Below are 12020 nucleotides of genomic sequence, written 5' to 3' on the forward strand. Positions count from 1 at the left end.
TCACCAGTAGTTAAATCCAATCTACACATTTAATAATTCGTAAGTTCTCCTTCAATTCTATTTCTTGCTCAAGAACCATAACCCTTTAACCCCAAGCAATGAATCTAAAAAATGCCTGGCATGAAAGCACTAAAAGTTCTCCACAGTTAAGCCCCATTGTACCTATTATCCCAGCATCAGTACTCCACCATTTTCCTTCACTTCCTAGGCATGCTGCATTCATTCTCACTAAGGAAACTTATACTCTTAGCTTCGACAAAAATTCGTGTACCTTTTCTTACTCATAATCTTCCAAAATCCAATTCAAACTTCTTCTACAGAAAGTTTTCCCACACCAATCTCTACCTTCTCTAACTTCTTTTGTAGTCAATATCTTGACTGCACAATTGCAGTACAATACCGGTATATCATGCATCACTTAGTGTGAAAGCTATAAAATCTACTACTGTTTTGCTTAGTAATTGAAGTGTCCATATAGTCTTCCCAAGACACCTGAAATTCCTCATGGCTTATCTCTGTACACTCTAGTGCCTACTGAAGGCCTAGACACATAACATTTAATAACTGACTAGGATATAAATACCTCGCACCAACCACAATGTCACCATTGTCGAGCACACAGCAGCACCATATAGACTGAGCTGGAAGTCGGATGGTTTGAGCACATTCCCCATGTTTCCAGATTCTCAGAGATCTGTCCTCTGCTGTTGTCACAAAGTCTAAAATTAATGAATATAGGAAGTATTACTTCGAATAAATAAAATTAAGTACATTTATACATACCATCTTTCCGGATACACTGACTTTCTGAAACCCAAAGAGTTTTAAAATTACAGTTTTAAATTTCATATGTTTTGTCACCTACAACATATACAACTTCAAAATCACATTTTTTATTCATGTCACATCTTAGAAAGTCTTTCTTCAGATACCCAAGAACTTTTTACAACACAACAATGTAATCTGAATTAATATAAAGATTGCCATACAATTTTCTTTCTTGTAAACAGGAGAAAGATACTTATGAAATAAATTTACCAAATTATTCAAGTCTCCACAGACAGTAATCAGCCCTCCTCCCTCCATCTCACAAATGGGACGGAATAATGCTCAATACAAAACATTAAATACATAATATAACCTTACCTCTACAATTTGGAAAAACGGATATGCTATAAATATAATTTGTATGTCCATAATATACTTCAAGACACTCGCCAGTGATTTGCCACCTTCTAATACTAGCATCATTTGCACAGGAAAGAAATTCCGTTTCACTCAAAATTGCCAAACCTCTTACACAGTCTTCATGCCCTGCATTAAAAACAATAATGCATATCAATAAAACAGATAATTTGGCTGATGGCTCTATACATTTTACAAACATTATAAAACATATCAGTGAGTAGTAAAAATTAATTTTCAAGTTAGAGAAATCTTATTTTCTGTTGAAAGCCTGGTAACCAAAACTTGTATTTAAGGTTTAGCAATATTTTTTTATCCTCAGTCTTGGGAAGTTATTTTATATTCATCCTGTCTTCTCCAAAAACCTCTAAAAATAGTATTTTGATCCCAAGAATTCATCCACCTGATAATGCATTTTTAATTTTTCTTCCCCAATAACAAGAGTAACTTATAAAATAAATAATATTCAAACATAACAGAAATATAAAACAAAGAATAGCCCATAAATTTAAGAACAAAACATTCTCTGAAGCTTGTGAAGGAGATCAGAAGTCAGATTTCCTATGTTCAGTATTTGTTGACTTCGATTAGCTAACACAGATTAATAATGATTGATACACATATATAATATATATTGAAGCAGAAATAGAAGGATGTTTAGTCATCATCCACTTTCCATCAAAAGATACTTTTTTTGTTTTTCTTTCTTGCTTTTGTGAGAGAGTCTCACTTTGTTGCCCATGCTGGAGTGCAATGGAGCTATCTCTGCTCACTGCAACCTCTGCCTCCAGGATTCAAGAGATTCTTGTGCCTCAGCCTCCCGAATAGCTGGGATTACAGGCGTGCATTACCACACCTGGCTAATTTTTTTGTATTTTTATTTATATTTATTTTATTTTTTTGAGACAGAGTCTTGCTCCACTGCCAGTTTGGAGTATAGTGGCACAATCTCGGCTCACTATAATCTCCACCTCCTGGGTTCAAGCAATTCTCCTGCCTCAGCCTCCCGAGTAGCTGGGATTACAGGTGCGCACCACCATGCCCAATTGTATTTTTAGTAGAGACAGGGTTTCACCATGTTGGCCAGGATGGTCTTGATCTCTTGACCTTGTGATCCACCCGCCTCGGCCTCCCAAAGTGCTGGGATTACAGGTGTGAGCCACCGCGCACAGACTTTTTAATATTTTTAATAGAGACACTGTTTCGCCATGCTGCCGAGGCTGGTCTCGAACTCCTGGTCCCAAGTGATCCACCCACCTCAGTCTCCCAAAGGGCTGAGATTACAGGTGTGAGTCACCACGCCCAGCCAAAAAACACTTTTATCTGTACAAAGGGACTTCTTGCATATTATCTAGGGTAGTTACCAAGTTTTAACGAAAAAATTCAAAAAGAGAGGAAAAACAACACCAATTAAAATTCACAGTAAAAATTTAAGTACTCTACAAATAAATCAGTGACATTACTATTAGATAGCAGATGCATCAGTATTGGCATTATTTAATAGCTGGGGCTTAAAAAGAATACTCACCATAAACCACAACATAAACAAAGCCTGAAATCCATTATAAACAATGTGCTTCAATATAAAGACATTAACAATGCTTTCTTCCATATATGAAGATAACACTGCTGACTGACCATCAATAAGGCTTATGTTTAGAAGTTTCAGGCTAAAAGTATTAAAATGACAACCAAGAATATAACTATGTACCAAAAATTACATACATATATGCAGAGCACATACACGTATTATATATAGCTTATCAGACAGCTATTTATCAGTCTACACCTGGCTGTTTTATGAGAGGTCTCATTATATCTTTTTTAAAGGTATTAGATATTAACTCATCAGAAAAACTACATTAACTCAAATTAGTAGCTTAAATATACTAATGTTTTCAAATATTTTCATGCTTTTAAACTTCTGAGAAAATATATCTGAGCAAATAAAAAGCAATGATATTATAAAACTTGTCTACCCTGATCTTACCTGAAAAAGTCCTCTCACATCTTCCAGCCTTCCACAGTTTAATAGTCTTGTCTGCTGATCCAGTCAACATTAAGCCCTGTTCAGGTAAGATCTTTACCGCCCACACTGCAGCTGTATGACCCTGTGAGTAAAATGGGTATCAATTTAAGTTGCCACAGAATCATTCAATTTAATTATTCTTTAGAATATTTACACAGAACTACTGTACCTGCAAGGTCATCATGCACTTGTCATTCAGCCAGACTTTAGCAGTGGTGTCCCATGAACCACTAAGTAATGTCCCAAATTTTCCAGATGATAGACTACAAACTAAGGAAAAAACATCGTTGGATAACACATTTTCATATAGAAAAATGCTCAACATTGAAAGTTACTAAAGCATTCTAATTTTAAAAACATTCTTTGAAGTGGCGGTATCTTAGCTAACTAAGGCTTAATTCAGCAGAGACACACAAGAGTACAATGGTCAAGAGCAGACTCTGGTGCCAGATTGCCTAGGTGAAAGGCCTATCTGTGCACTTACAAGTCACGTAACTGCAGAACTACTACTCAAAATCAGATTCCTTGTCTGTAAAATGAGGGAGCAGCACTTAAGTGAAATACACAATCCTTTCAGCTTTAACAAATCATAATACGGAGATAATGTAAATGATTTTGAAACACTGTTTATATAAATATTTAAGATTGCTTTCATTAAAATGACCATAAAACCTGCAGCCAAGCTCAAAGTCCAACAGTAATGAAATGGTTAATTAAATGTCTTTCTTGATATAAAATTGTGCAGGCTAAAAATTACAAATATGAAAAATTATGCCAGGCACGGTGACTCACACCTGTAATCCCAGCACTTTGGGAGGACAAGGCAGGCAGACTGCTTGATGCTTGAGCTCAGGAGTTCGAGACCAGCCTAAGCAACGTGGCGAGACCCCGTCTCTACTAAAAGTACAAAAAACTAGCTGAGAGTGGTGGTATGCGCCTGTGGTCCCAGCTACTTGGAAAGCTGAGGTGGGAGGACTGCTTGAGCCCAGGGCACAGAGGTTGCAGTGAACTGTGATCACATACCACTGTACTTCAGCCTGGGTTACACAGCAAGATCTTGTCTTTAAAACAAAAAGAAAGAAAAATTAGCCAGGTCAAGTGGCTCATGCCTGTAATCCTAGCATTTTGGATTGAGCTCAGGGGTCTGAGACCAGCCTGGGCAATATAGTGAGACACCGTCTCTAAAAAAATTTTAAAATTAGTCAGGCATGGTGGCACGCACCTGTCGCCCCAGTAAGAGAATCGCTTGAGCTGGGGAAGTCAAGGCTGCAGTGAGCTGTAGCAGCACTGCCTTCTGGTATGGGCAACAAAGCGAGACCCTCTCTCAAAAGAAAAAAGAAAAAAAAAATTATCTTACAAAGAAGAATATCCTTGGGGGTCGAAGCACAGCCACAAAGAACAATGGATTGGGAAATCTTTTTCCTAGACCAGAAGGAAGCAATCACAAAACTCTCTCTACCCTGAGTTGAGGATCCTTGAGACAGCCACTTATTTGGATTTCAGAATGGCTCTAGATTAAAAACTGTTGTCCCGCACTGCTTCCTCTTCTGAATGAGAGGGTTTGCTCTGATTATCCTATTCCTTTTCCATAATTGTATACTGGGTATGGGTGACAGCTTACTTACGAGCATCTCCTCCCTGATATTTAGAATACTTAGCATCACTCAGAGGAGACTTTTGGATTGTTTGATGATGCTGAATAACTGATGACCAGAAAGCATGCTGTGGTAACTCTCCCTTTTTGGATGCATGGGAGGATGGTACTTTCCTCCTCCATTTGAAGTTAAGGCACAGTCATGATACTTGCATTAGTCAACACACAAAATGGTAGCTGACACTTTCAGTCAGACACGTTTTTGGGGTTTTTTAAAATTGATTTTTAAAAATTATCCACTACTGTGACATTCAAGGAAGGCACATGCTTTTAAAAGCCGGTGCCTTTTCTTCTTTTTTTTTTTGAGGTGGAGTCTCGCTCCGTCACCAGGCTAGAGTACTGTGGCGTGATCTCGGCTCACTGCAACCTCCACTTCCTGGGTTCAAGCAATTCTCCTGCCTCAGCCTCCCAAGTAGCTGGGATTACAGGTGCCCGCCACCACACCCGGCTAATTTTTGTATTTTTAGTAGAGGTGGGGTTTCACCATGGTGGAACAGGCTGGTCCCGATCTTGTGACCTTGTGTTCCACCCGCCTCGGCCTCCCAAAGTGCTGGGATTACAGGCGTGAGCCACTGCGCCCGGACAGCCAGTGCCTTATTAACCATGTTGCCTTTTGACTGCTGCAACAACTACTGAAGCACGTGTGGAGAGAAAGTCCCATCAGTCTGAGTCCTTGAGAAAATCTGATGAACAGAGTCCCTTTATTAATCCATGTTGAACATGCAGAGTTAATGAGAAATACTCACATGTTACGTCACTGAGATCTTTTTTTTTTTTTGAGATGGAATTTCACTCTTGTTGCCCAGGCTGGAGTGCAATGGCACGATCTTGGCTCACTGCAACCTTCGCCTCCCAGGCACAAGTGATTCTCCTGTCTCAACCTCCCAAGTAGCTAGGATTACAAGCATGCGTCACCACGCCCAGCTAAATTTTTTTTTGTATTTAATAGAGACAGAGTTCACCATGTTAGTCAGGCTGGTCGTGAACTCCTGACCTCAGGTGATCCACCTGCCTCGGCCTCCCAAAGTGCTGGAATTACAGGCGTGCACCACCGTGCCCAGCCTGAGATCTTAACAGTTGTAACTTGGGTGCTCTTTACATTCTTCCACAAATCAGTATAAAATAATTGAATAAAATACCATTTCCCACTAAAAGAAAACAAACAAACAAACAGGACTTCCTGGCAAAAGTGCTGGTTTGAGGTCTAGAGCAAGAAATGTGCAAGTGGAACCTAGAACATTCTGTAATATTAGAAAGCAAGGAAGACTACTGAAGGTCTTATTAAAAGGTCATAGGAGCCAATTTAAAGAGGTTTCCAATGGCCAAATATGAAACAATTTGAGAAATGAAAAGAAAAAAAAGATATTCAGTAAACAACTCCTTCTGAAAACCAGTAAATAAGTTAGGAGAAGGGTCAAGGCAAGCATTTATTCTGTCTTTTCTGTATAAAAGTTCCACATGTTAACCAGAGTTGATGTGGAAAGATCTACACAGAAAAGTGGTGGTGATCAAATGCAGAAATAATATTAGAATTACAGTACAATCATTCTGTTAATCTTAATAAAATATCGAATCTAGGCAATGATCATCAGTAGCTGCTAAAAATTACCATTATGTGAAAGGCTGATGGGAACTTTATAATGAATGAATGATACAATACTTGAACCCACTGATCAATCTTTATTTATTTATTTAATTTATTATTTTTTTTGAGACAGAGTCTCACTGTCGCCCAGGTTGGAGTGCAGTGGCACAATCTCGGCTCAATGCACGCACCGCCTCCCAGGTTCACGCCATTCTCCTGCCTCAGCCTCTAAAGTAGTTGGGACTACAGGCACCCACCACCATGCCCGGCTAATTTTTTGTATTGTTAGTATTGACGGGGTTTCACTGTGTTAGCCAGGATGGCCTCGATCTCCTGACCCTGTGATCCACCCGCCTCGGCCTCCCAAAGTGCTGGGATTACAGGCGCGAGCCACCACGCCCGGCTCCACTGATCAATCTTAATATCACGAAAAGATATTGCGTGCTTCCTGATGTGATACAAAAGAAAATACAGAATACCACATATACTGTTGCCAGAAACTTGACTCTGAACCTGATAAAGCTACTAGATCTAACAGCTTACAAGAAATATAGGTGACTGAAGAACAGATTAAAGGGAACGACAAGGCTTTAACCAGTAAAATTGAGACTGTGGGAAATTCTACAGCTAAAATAATCTGGTTTCAAACAACAAGGAAAAAAGAAAGAAACTGACGATTGAAAGATGTAGGGCTGGACACAGTGGCTCATACATGTAATCCCAGCACTTTGGGAGGCTGAGGCAGGCAGATCACCAGAGGTTAGGAGTTAGAGATCAGCCTGGACAACATGGATCACCAGAGGTCAGGAGTCTTGAGACCAGCCTGGACAACAAGGCGAAACCCGTCTCTACTAAAACTACAAAAAACGTAGCCAGGCGTGGTGGTGGGCACCTGTAATCCCAGCTAATTGGGAGGCTGAGACAGGAGAATCACTTGAACCCGGGAGGCGGAGGTTGCAGTGAGCGGAGATTACGCCACTGCACTCCAGCCTGGACAAGAGAGTGAGACTCCATCTCCCCTGCCAAAAAAAAAGAAGATGTGGACCTTATTTTGGTCAGAATTCAAATAAACTGTAAAAAACATTTATGACACAACTGGGTAAATTTGAACATTCATTTTGATAGTTGACAATAAATTAGTTTTTGTTTTGTTTTAGGTGTGATAATAATATTGTGGTTATTCTTTCCTTTTAGAGGACGAGAGTGTCTTTATCTTTTAGAAGGGTCAGCAAACTAATGCCAGTGAGCCACCTGTATTTGTACACCTAACAACCTAAGAATGGTTTTTACATATTTAAGTAATTGAGAGAAAAAGAATCAAAGGCAATCTTCTAATATGTGAAAATTCTATGAAATTCAAATTTCAATGTTCACAAATGAAGAGTTATTGAAACACAGACATGCTCATTTGTTTATTTACTGTTTATAGCTGCTGTGCACTGCAACTGCAGAGCGGAGCAGTTATGATAGCAACCATATGGCCTGAAAAGCCTAAAATGTATTTACTATCTGATACTTTACAGAAAAAGTTTGCCATCCCCTATTTTAGAGCCACATAATGAAGGATGTATTTATAAACGAAATAATAGAATATCAGAAATTTTTAAATGATGTAGGAGAAGGAGGGGAAGATGAAACAAAAATAAGATACCTCTACTTTTGTGTACATTCGATTTCCATGATAAAATTTTAAAAATCTGTATCACTAAGATTTCTCACACAAACACACATATATGCACACAAACATTTAAAAATTCTTTCTGTTTTGGTTGGGCACAGTGGCTTACGCCTGTAATCCCAGCACTTTGGGAGACTGAGGCGGGTGGATCACCTGAGGTCAGGAGTTCGAGACCAGCCTGGCCAACATGGTGAAATCCCATCCCTACTAAAAACACAAAAATGGGCCGGGCTTGATGGCTCACACCTGTAATCCCAGCACTTTGGGAGGTCAAGGTGGGCAGATCACAAGGTCAAGAGATCGACACCATCCTGGCCAACATGGTAAAACCCTGTCTTTACTAAAAATACAAAAATTAGCTGGGTGTGGTGGTGGGTGCCTATAGTCCCAGCTACTCGGGAGGCTGAGGCAGAATTGCCTGAACCCAGGAGGCAGAGGTTGCAGTGAGCCGAGATCACGCCACTGCACTCCAGTCTGGTGACCACGCGAGACTCTGTCTAAAAAACAAAACAAAACAATAAAACACAAAAATGAGCTGAGCTGGGCGTGGTGGTGGGTGCCTGTAATCCCAGCTACTCTGGAGGCTGAGGCAGGAGAATGGCTTCAACCCGGGAGGCAGAGGCTGTAGTGACCCGAGATCACACTACTGCACTCCAGCCTGGTGACAGATGGAGACTGTCTCAAAATAAATTAAAATTAAAATAAAAAATTATTAAAAATAAAAAATTATTTTTGTTGGCTGGGCGCGGTGGCTCATGCCTGTAATTCCAGCACTTTGGGAGGCCAAGGTGGGCGGATCACAAGGTCAGGAGATCGAGATCATCCTGGCTAACATGGTGAAACCCCGTCTCTACAAAAAATACAAAAAAAATTAGCCACGCATGGTGGCAGGCACCTGTAGTCCCAGCTACTTGGGGGGCTGAGGAAGGAGAATGGCATGAACCCGGGAGGCAGAGCTTGCAGTGAGCCGAGATCACGCCACTGCACTCCAGCCTGGGCGACATGGCAAGGCTCTGTCTCAAAAAAAAAAAAAAAAAAAAAAAAAAAAAAAAAATTATTTTTGTTTTTAGAGACAGGGTCTCACTCTATCACCCAGGCTGGAGTGCGGTGGTGTGATCACAACTCACTGCAGCCTCCAACTCCTGGGCTAAAGTGATTTTCTCACCTCAACTTCCTGAGTAGCTGGGACTACAAGCATTCACCACCATGTCCAGCTAATTTTTTAACTTTTTGTAGAGATAGAGTCTTCCTATGTTGCTCAAACTGCCTCTAGCAATCCTCCCGTCTTAGTCTCCCTAAGTGTTGGGATTACATGTATGAGCCATGGTGCGTGGCACATTATACAAATTCTTTAAAGGAATTAAGTTTAAAGTGTTTATGAAAAATGTTCCAAACTATTTCATTTATATTAAAAAAAAGTATACTTAGTGCACCGATTAAGCATGTCATTCTACAATAAAGAACTGTTAAGCCACACAGAAATCCAGAATTATCACAGAATCAGAAATATATACAAATCACAGAAAATAATATTCACATGTATTAAATACTCTTCAATAATACCACAGCCCTAAACACACTGCTTCTGGGTCTTTTATTAAATACTTTTGGTTTTCCTGAATAAAAGCATTCATTGCATAAAATAGTTAAAAACGAAAGTCATGAAGTATATTCAAATTATATAGCCTCTTTTATTACTGAACACTTTTTTTTTTTTTTGAGACAGCCTCCACTCTGTCACCCAGGCTGGAGTGCAGTGGCAGGATCTTGGCTCATTGTAACTTCTGCCTGCTGGGTTCTAGCCATTCTCATGCTTCAGCCTCCTGAGCAGCTAAGATTACTGGTGTGCACTACCACGCCTGGATAATTTTTGTATTTTTATTAGAGATGGGGTTTTGCCATGTTTTCCAGGCTGGTCCCGAACTCCCGGCCTCAAGTAATCTATCTCACTCTCTCAAAGTGCTGGGATTACAGGTGTGAGCCACTGTCCCCAGCCAATAACTGAACAGATTACTTTTTACATATATAAGTGTATCAACCTTTACTGATCACAACAAATTTTTAACAGAATTTACAAAACTAAGATAGTCCAAAAGGGTTTCCATTACCAAGCCACACCTATAGGTAAAACAAAATATAATAAAAACTTGAGAAAATGGATATGTAAATTTAACTTTCAAAGGGATAAAACTTCTTCAAATAGAAAAATACCGAAGTATTATTATACTCACCAGTATTTTTGTGGCCTTTTAGAATATAAAGTGGCATTGGACTGTCCAGTGAGAAAATGCATATATTGTGGTCATTTCCACCAGTGGCAATTAGGCCATGAGGGTAGATGTCACTTGAGGGTATGATGCATACACAAGATACAAAATTGGAATGGCCACTCATACAGTGCATTTCCGTAAAGCCCCTGTTTGGACTGGAAAGACAAGATAATTAATAGATACATATCTGTACCCTGACTTAGCCTAGGACAAAAACTGCCAAAGCACTCACTTTCATTTAGTGTCTAGACCAAACTTTAGAATACATACTATCTTAAGAATCCATTGTTTTAAATTGAACCTTACATAATTCCTATGAACTACTGTAGAGAATTACATTAGATTAAGAGAAGTTTGTTTAGTGTTTCATTGATAAGAATACATTAAAATAGAAAACCAGGGAAAAAGAAAGGGCAACAAATAATCATAACTGAGTTTTTTCTCAATCTCCAGCTTCACTTCTACACATTAGTGACTGTTACCCTAAGAAATCCCTGGCTAAATGAAACATACGTGCAATTAAGATAATGAAATGTATTATTAAGAAGACCTAAATATAGTGACAACTCTTTCACATTACGAAGCATTGACTTAGTGCCCAGTAGTATGGTACAGTATGTGTTTCTACACAACTAGAACAGGGGTGGGTGCCAAATCTTTTGGCTTCTCTGGGCCACACTGAAGAAGAATTGTCTTAAGCCACACATAAAAAATACTAACACTAATGATAGCTGATAAGCTAAAACAATTAAAAAAAACCCCACCTAATACAGAAACATGTAAATGGCTACAGTATATTATATATAATGTTATATATAATTATGTGTATCAATGAACATAGTACATTAATAATTGCCCTGGGATTAAAATGATTACCAATTTGTTATCTGTATCAATCACTTAGCATCACTGCCTTACTTAACAAGTTCAACCAGCAGATTATGATTTCTGTGTGGAAAGCAACAAATTAGCTGCTGAGAGGGCTAAAAAGAATTATATCCCTAACTCAGCTAAATCAAAGAGTTTGCAGTCTAGTTGAAGATAAGACAAGTGCACATAAAGAGACAAGCCTCCCAGATAGGCCAGGCGTGGTGCTCACGCCTGTAATCCCAGCACTTTAGGAGGCCGAGGTGGGCGGATCACGAGGTCAGGAGATCGAGACCACGGTGAAACCCCGTCTCTATTAAAAAAACACAAAAAAATTAGCCAGGCGCTAACCACCACCCAGGTGGTGGGTGCCTGTAGTCCCAGCTACTCAGGAAGCTGAGGCAGGAGAATTGCGTGAACCCGAGAGGTGGAGCTTGCAGTGAGCCAAGATCATGCCAATGCACTCCAGCCTGGGCAACAGAGCAAGACTCCATCTCAAAACAAACAAAAAAAGAGACAAGACTTCCAGATAAAGACTAAACAAACTCATCTATTTTCACTTCCTTCCCAAATCCCACTAAAAACAATAAATAGTTACGTTTTTTAATAAAGCTTAATTACACCCACAAGGCCAAGGAGAATGAAAAAAAAAAAAAAGACATGAACACAATTTGAATATTTAAAGCCTACAGAAAAGTAGTAAGGGCCAAAGGAGACCTGAGTCCTAGCAGACAGCAAGACAACCGAAGAAC

General features: G+C 39.5%; 1 protein-coding gene across 3 annotated transcripts in view; it reads right to left on the reverse strand.

Moving 5' to 3' along the window:
* PLAA (phospholipase A2 activating protein) overlaps positions 1-12020 on the reverse strand; it is a 43188-nt gene that overhangs the window by 22641 nt on the left and 8527 nt on the right. For 2 of the 3 annotated variants that reach the window (XM_010384462.2, XM_010384463.2), the window contains exons 2-6: positions 10363-10556; positions 3384-3484; positions 3176-3296; positions 1147-1314; positions 584-719 (exon numbers count right to left, since the gene is read on the reverse strand). In XM_010384462.2, the coding sequence (XP_010382764.1) occupies positions 584-719; positions 1147-1314; positions 3176-3296; positions 3384-3484; positions 10363-10556 (720 nt within the window). The remainder of the gene's footprint in view (positions 1-583; positions 720-1146; positions 1315-3175; positions 3297-3383; positions 3485-10362; positions 10557-12020) is intronic. The other variant, XM_030919539.1, reaches the window with a different exon arrangement.

The sequence above is a fragment of the Rhinopithecus roxellana genome, chromosome 16, assembly GCF_007565055.1.
Source record: "Rhinopithecus roxellana isolate Shanxi Qingling chromosome 16, ASM756505v1, whole genome shotgun sequence".
NCBI classification, from domain to species: domain Eukaryota; kingdom Metazoa; phylum Chordata; class Mammalia; order Primates; family Cercopithecidae; genus Rhinopithecus; species Rhinopithecus roxellana.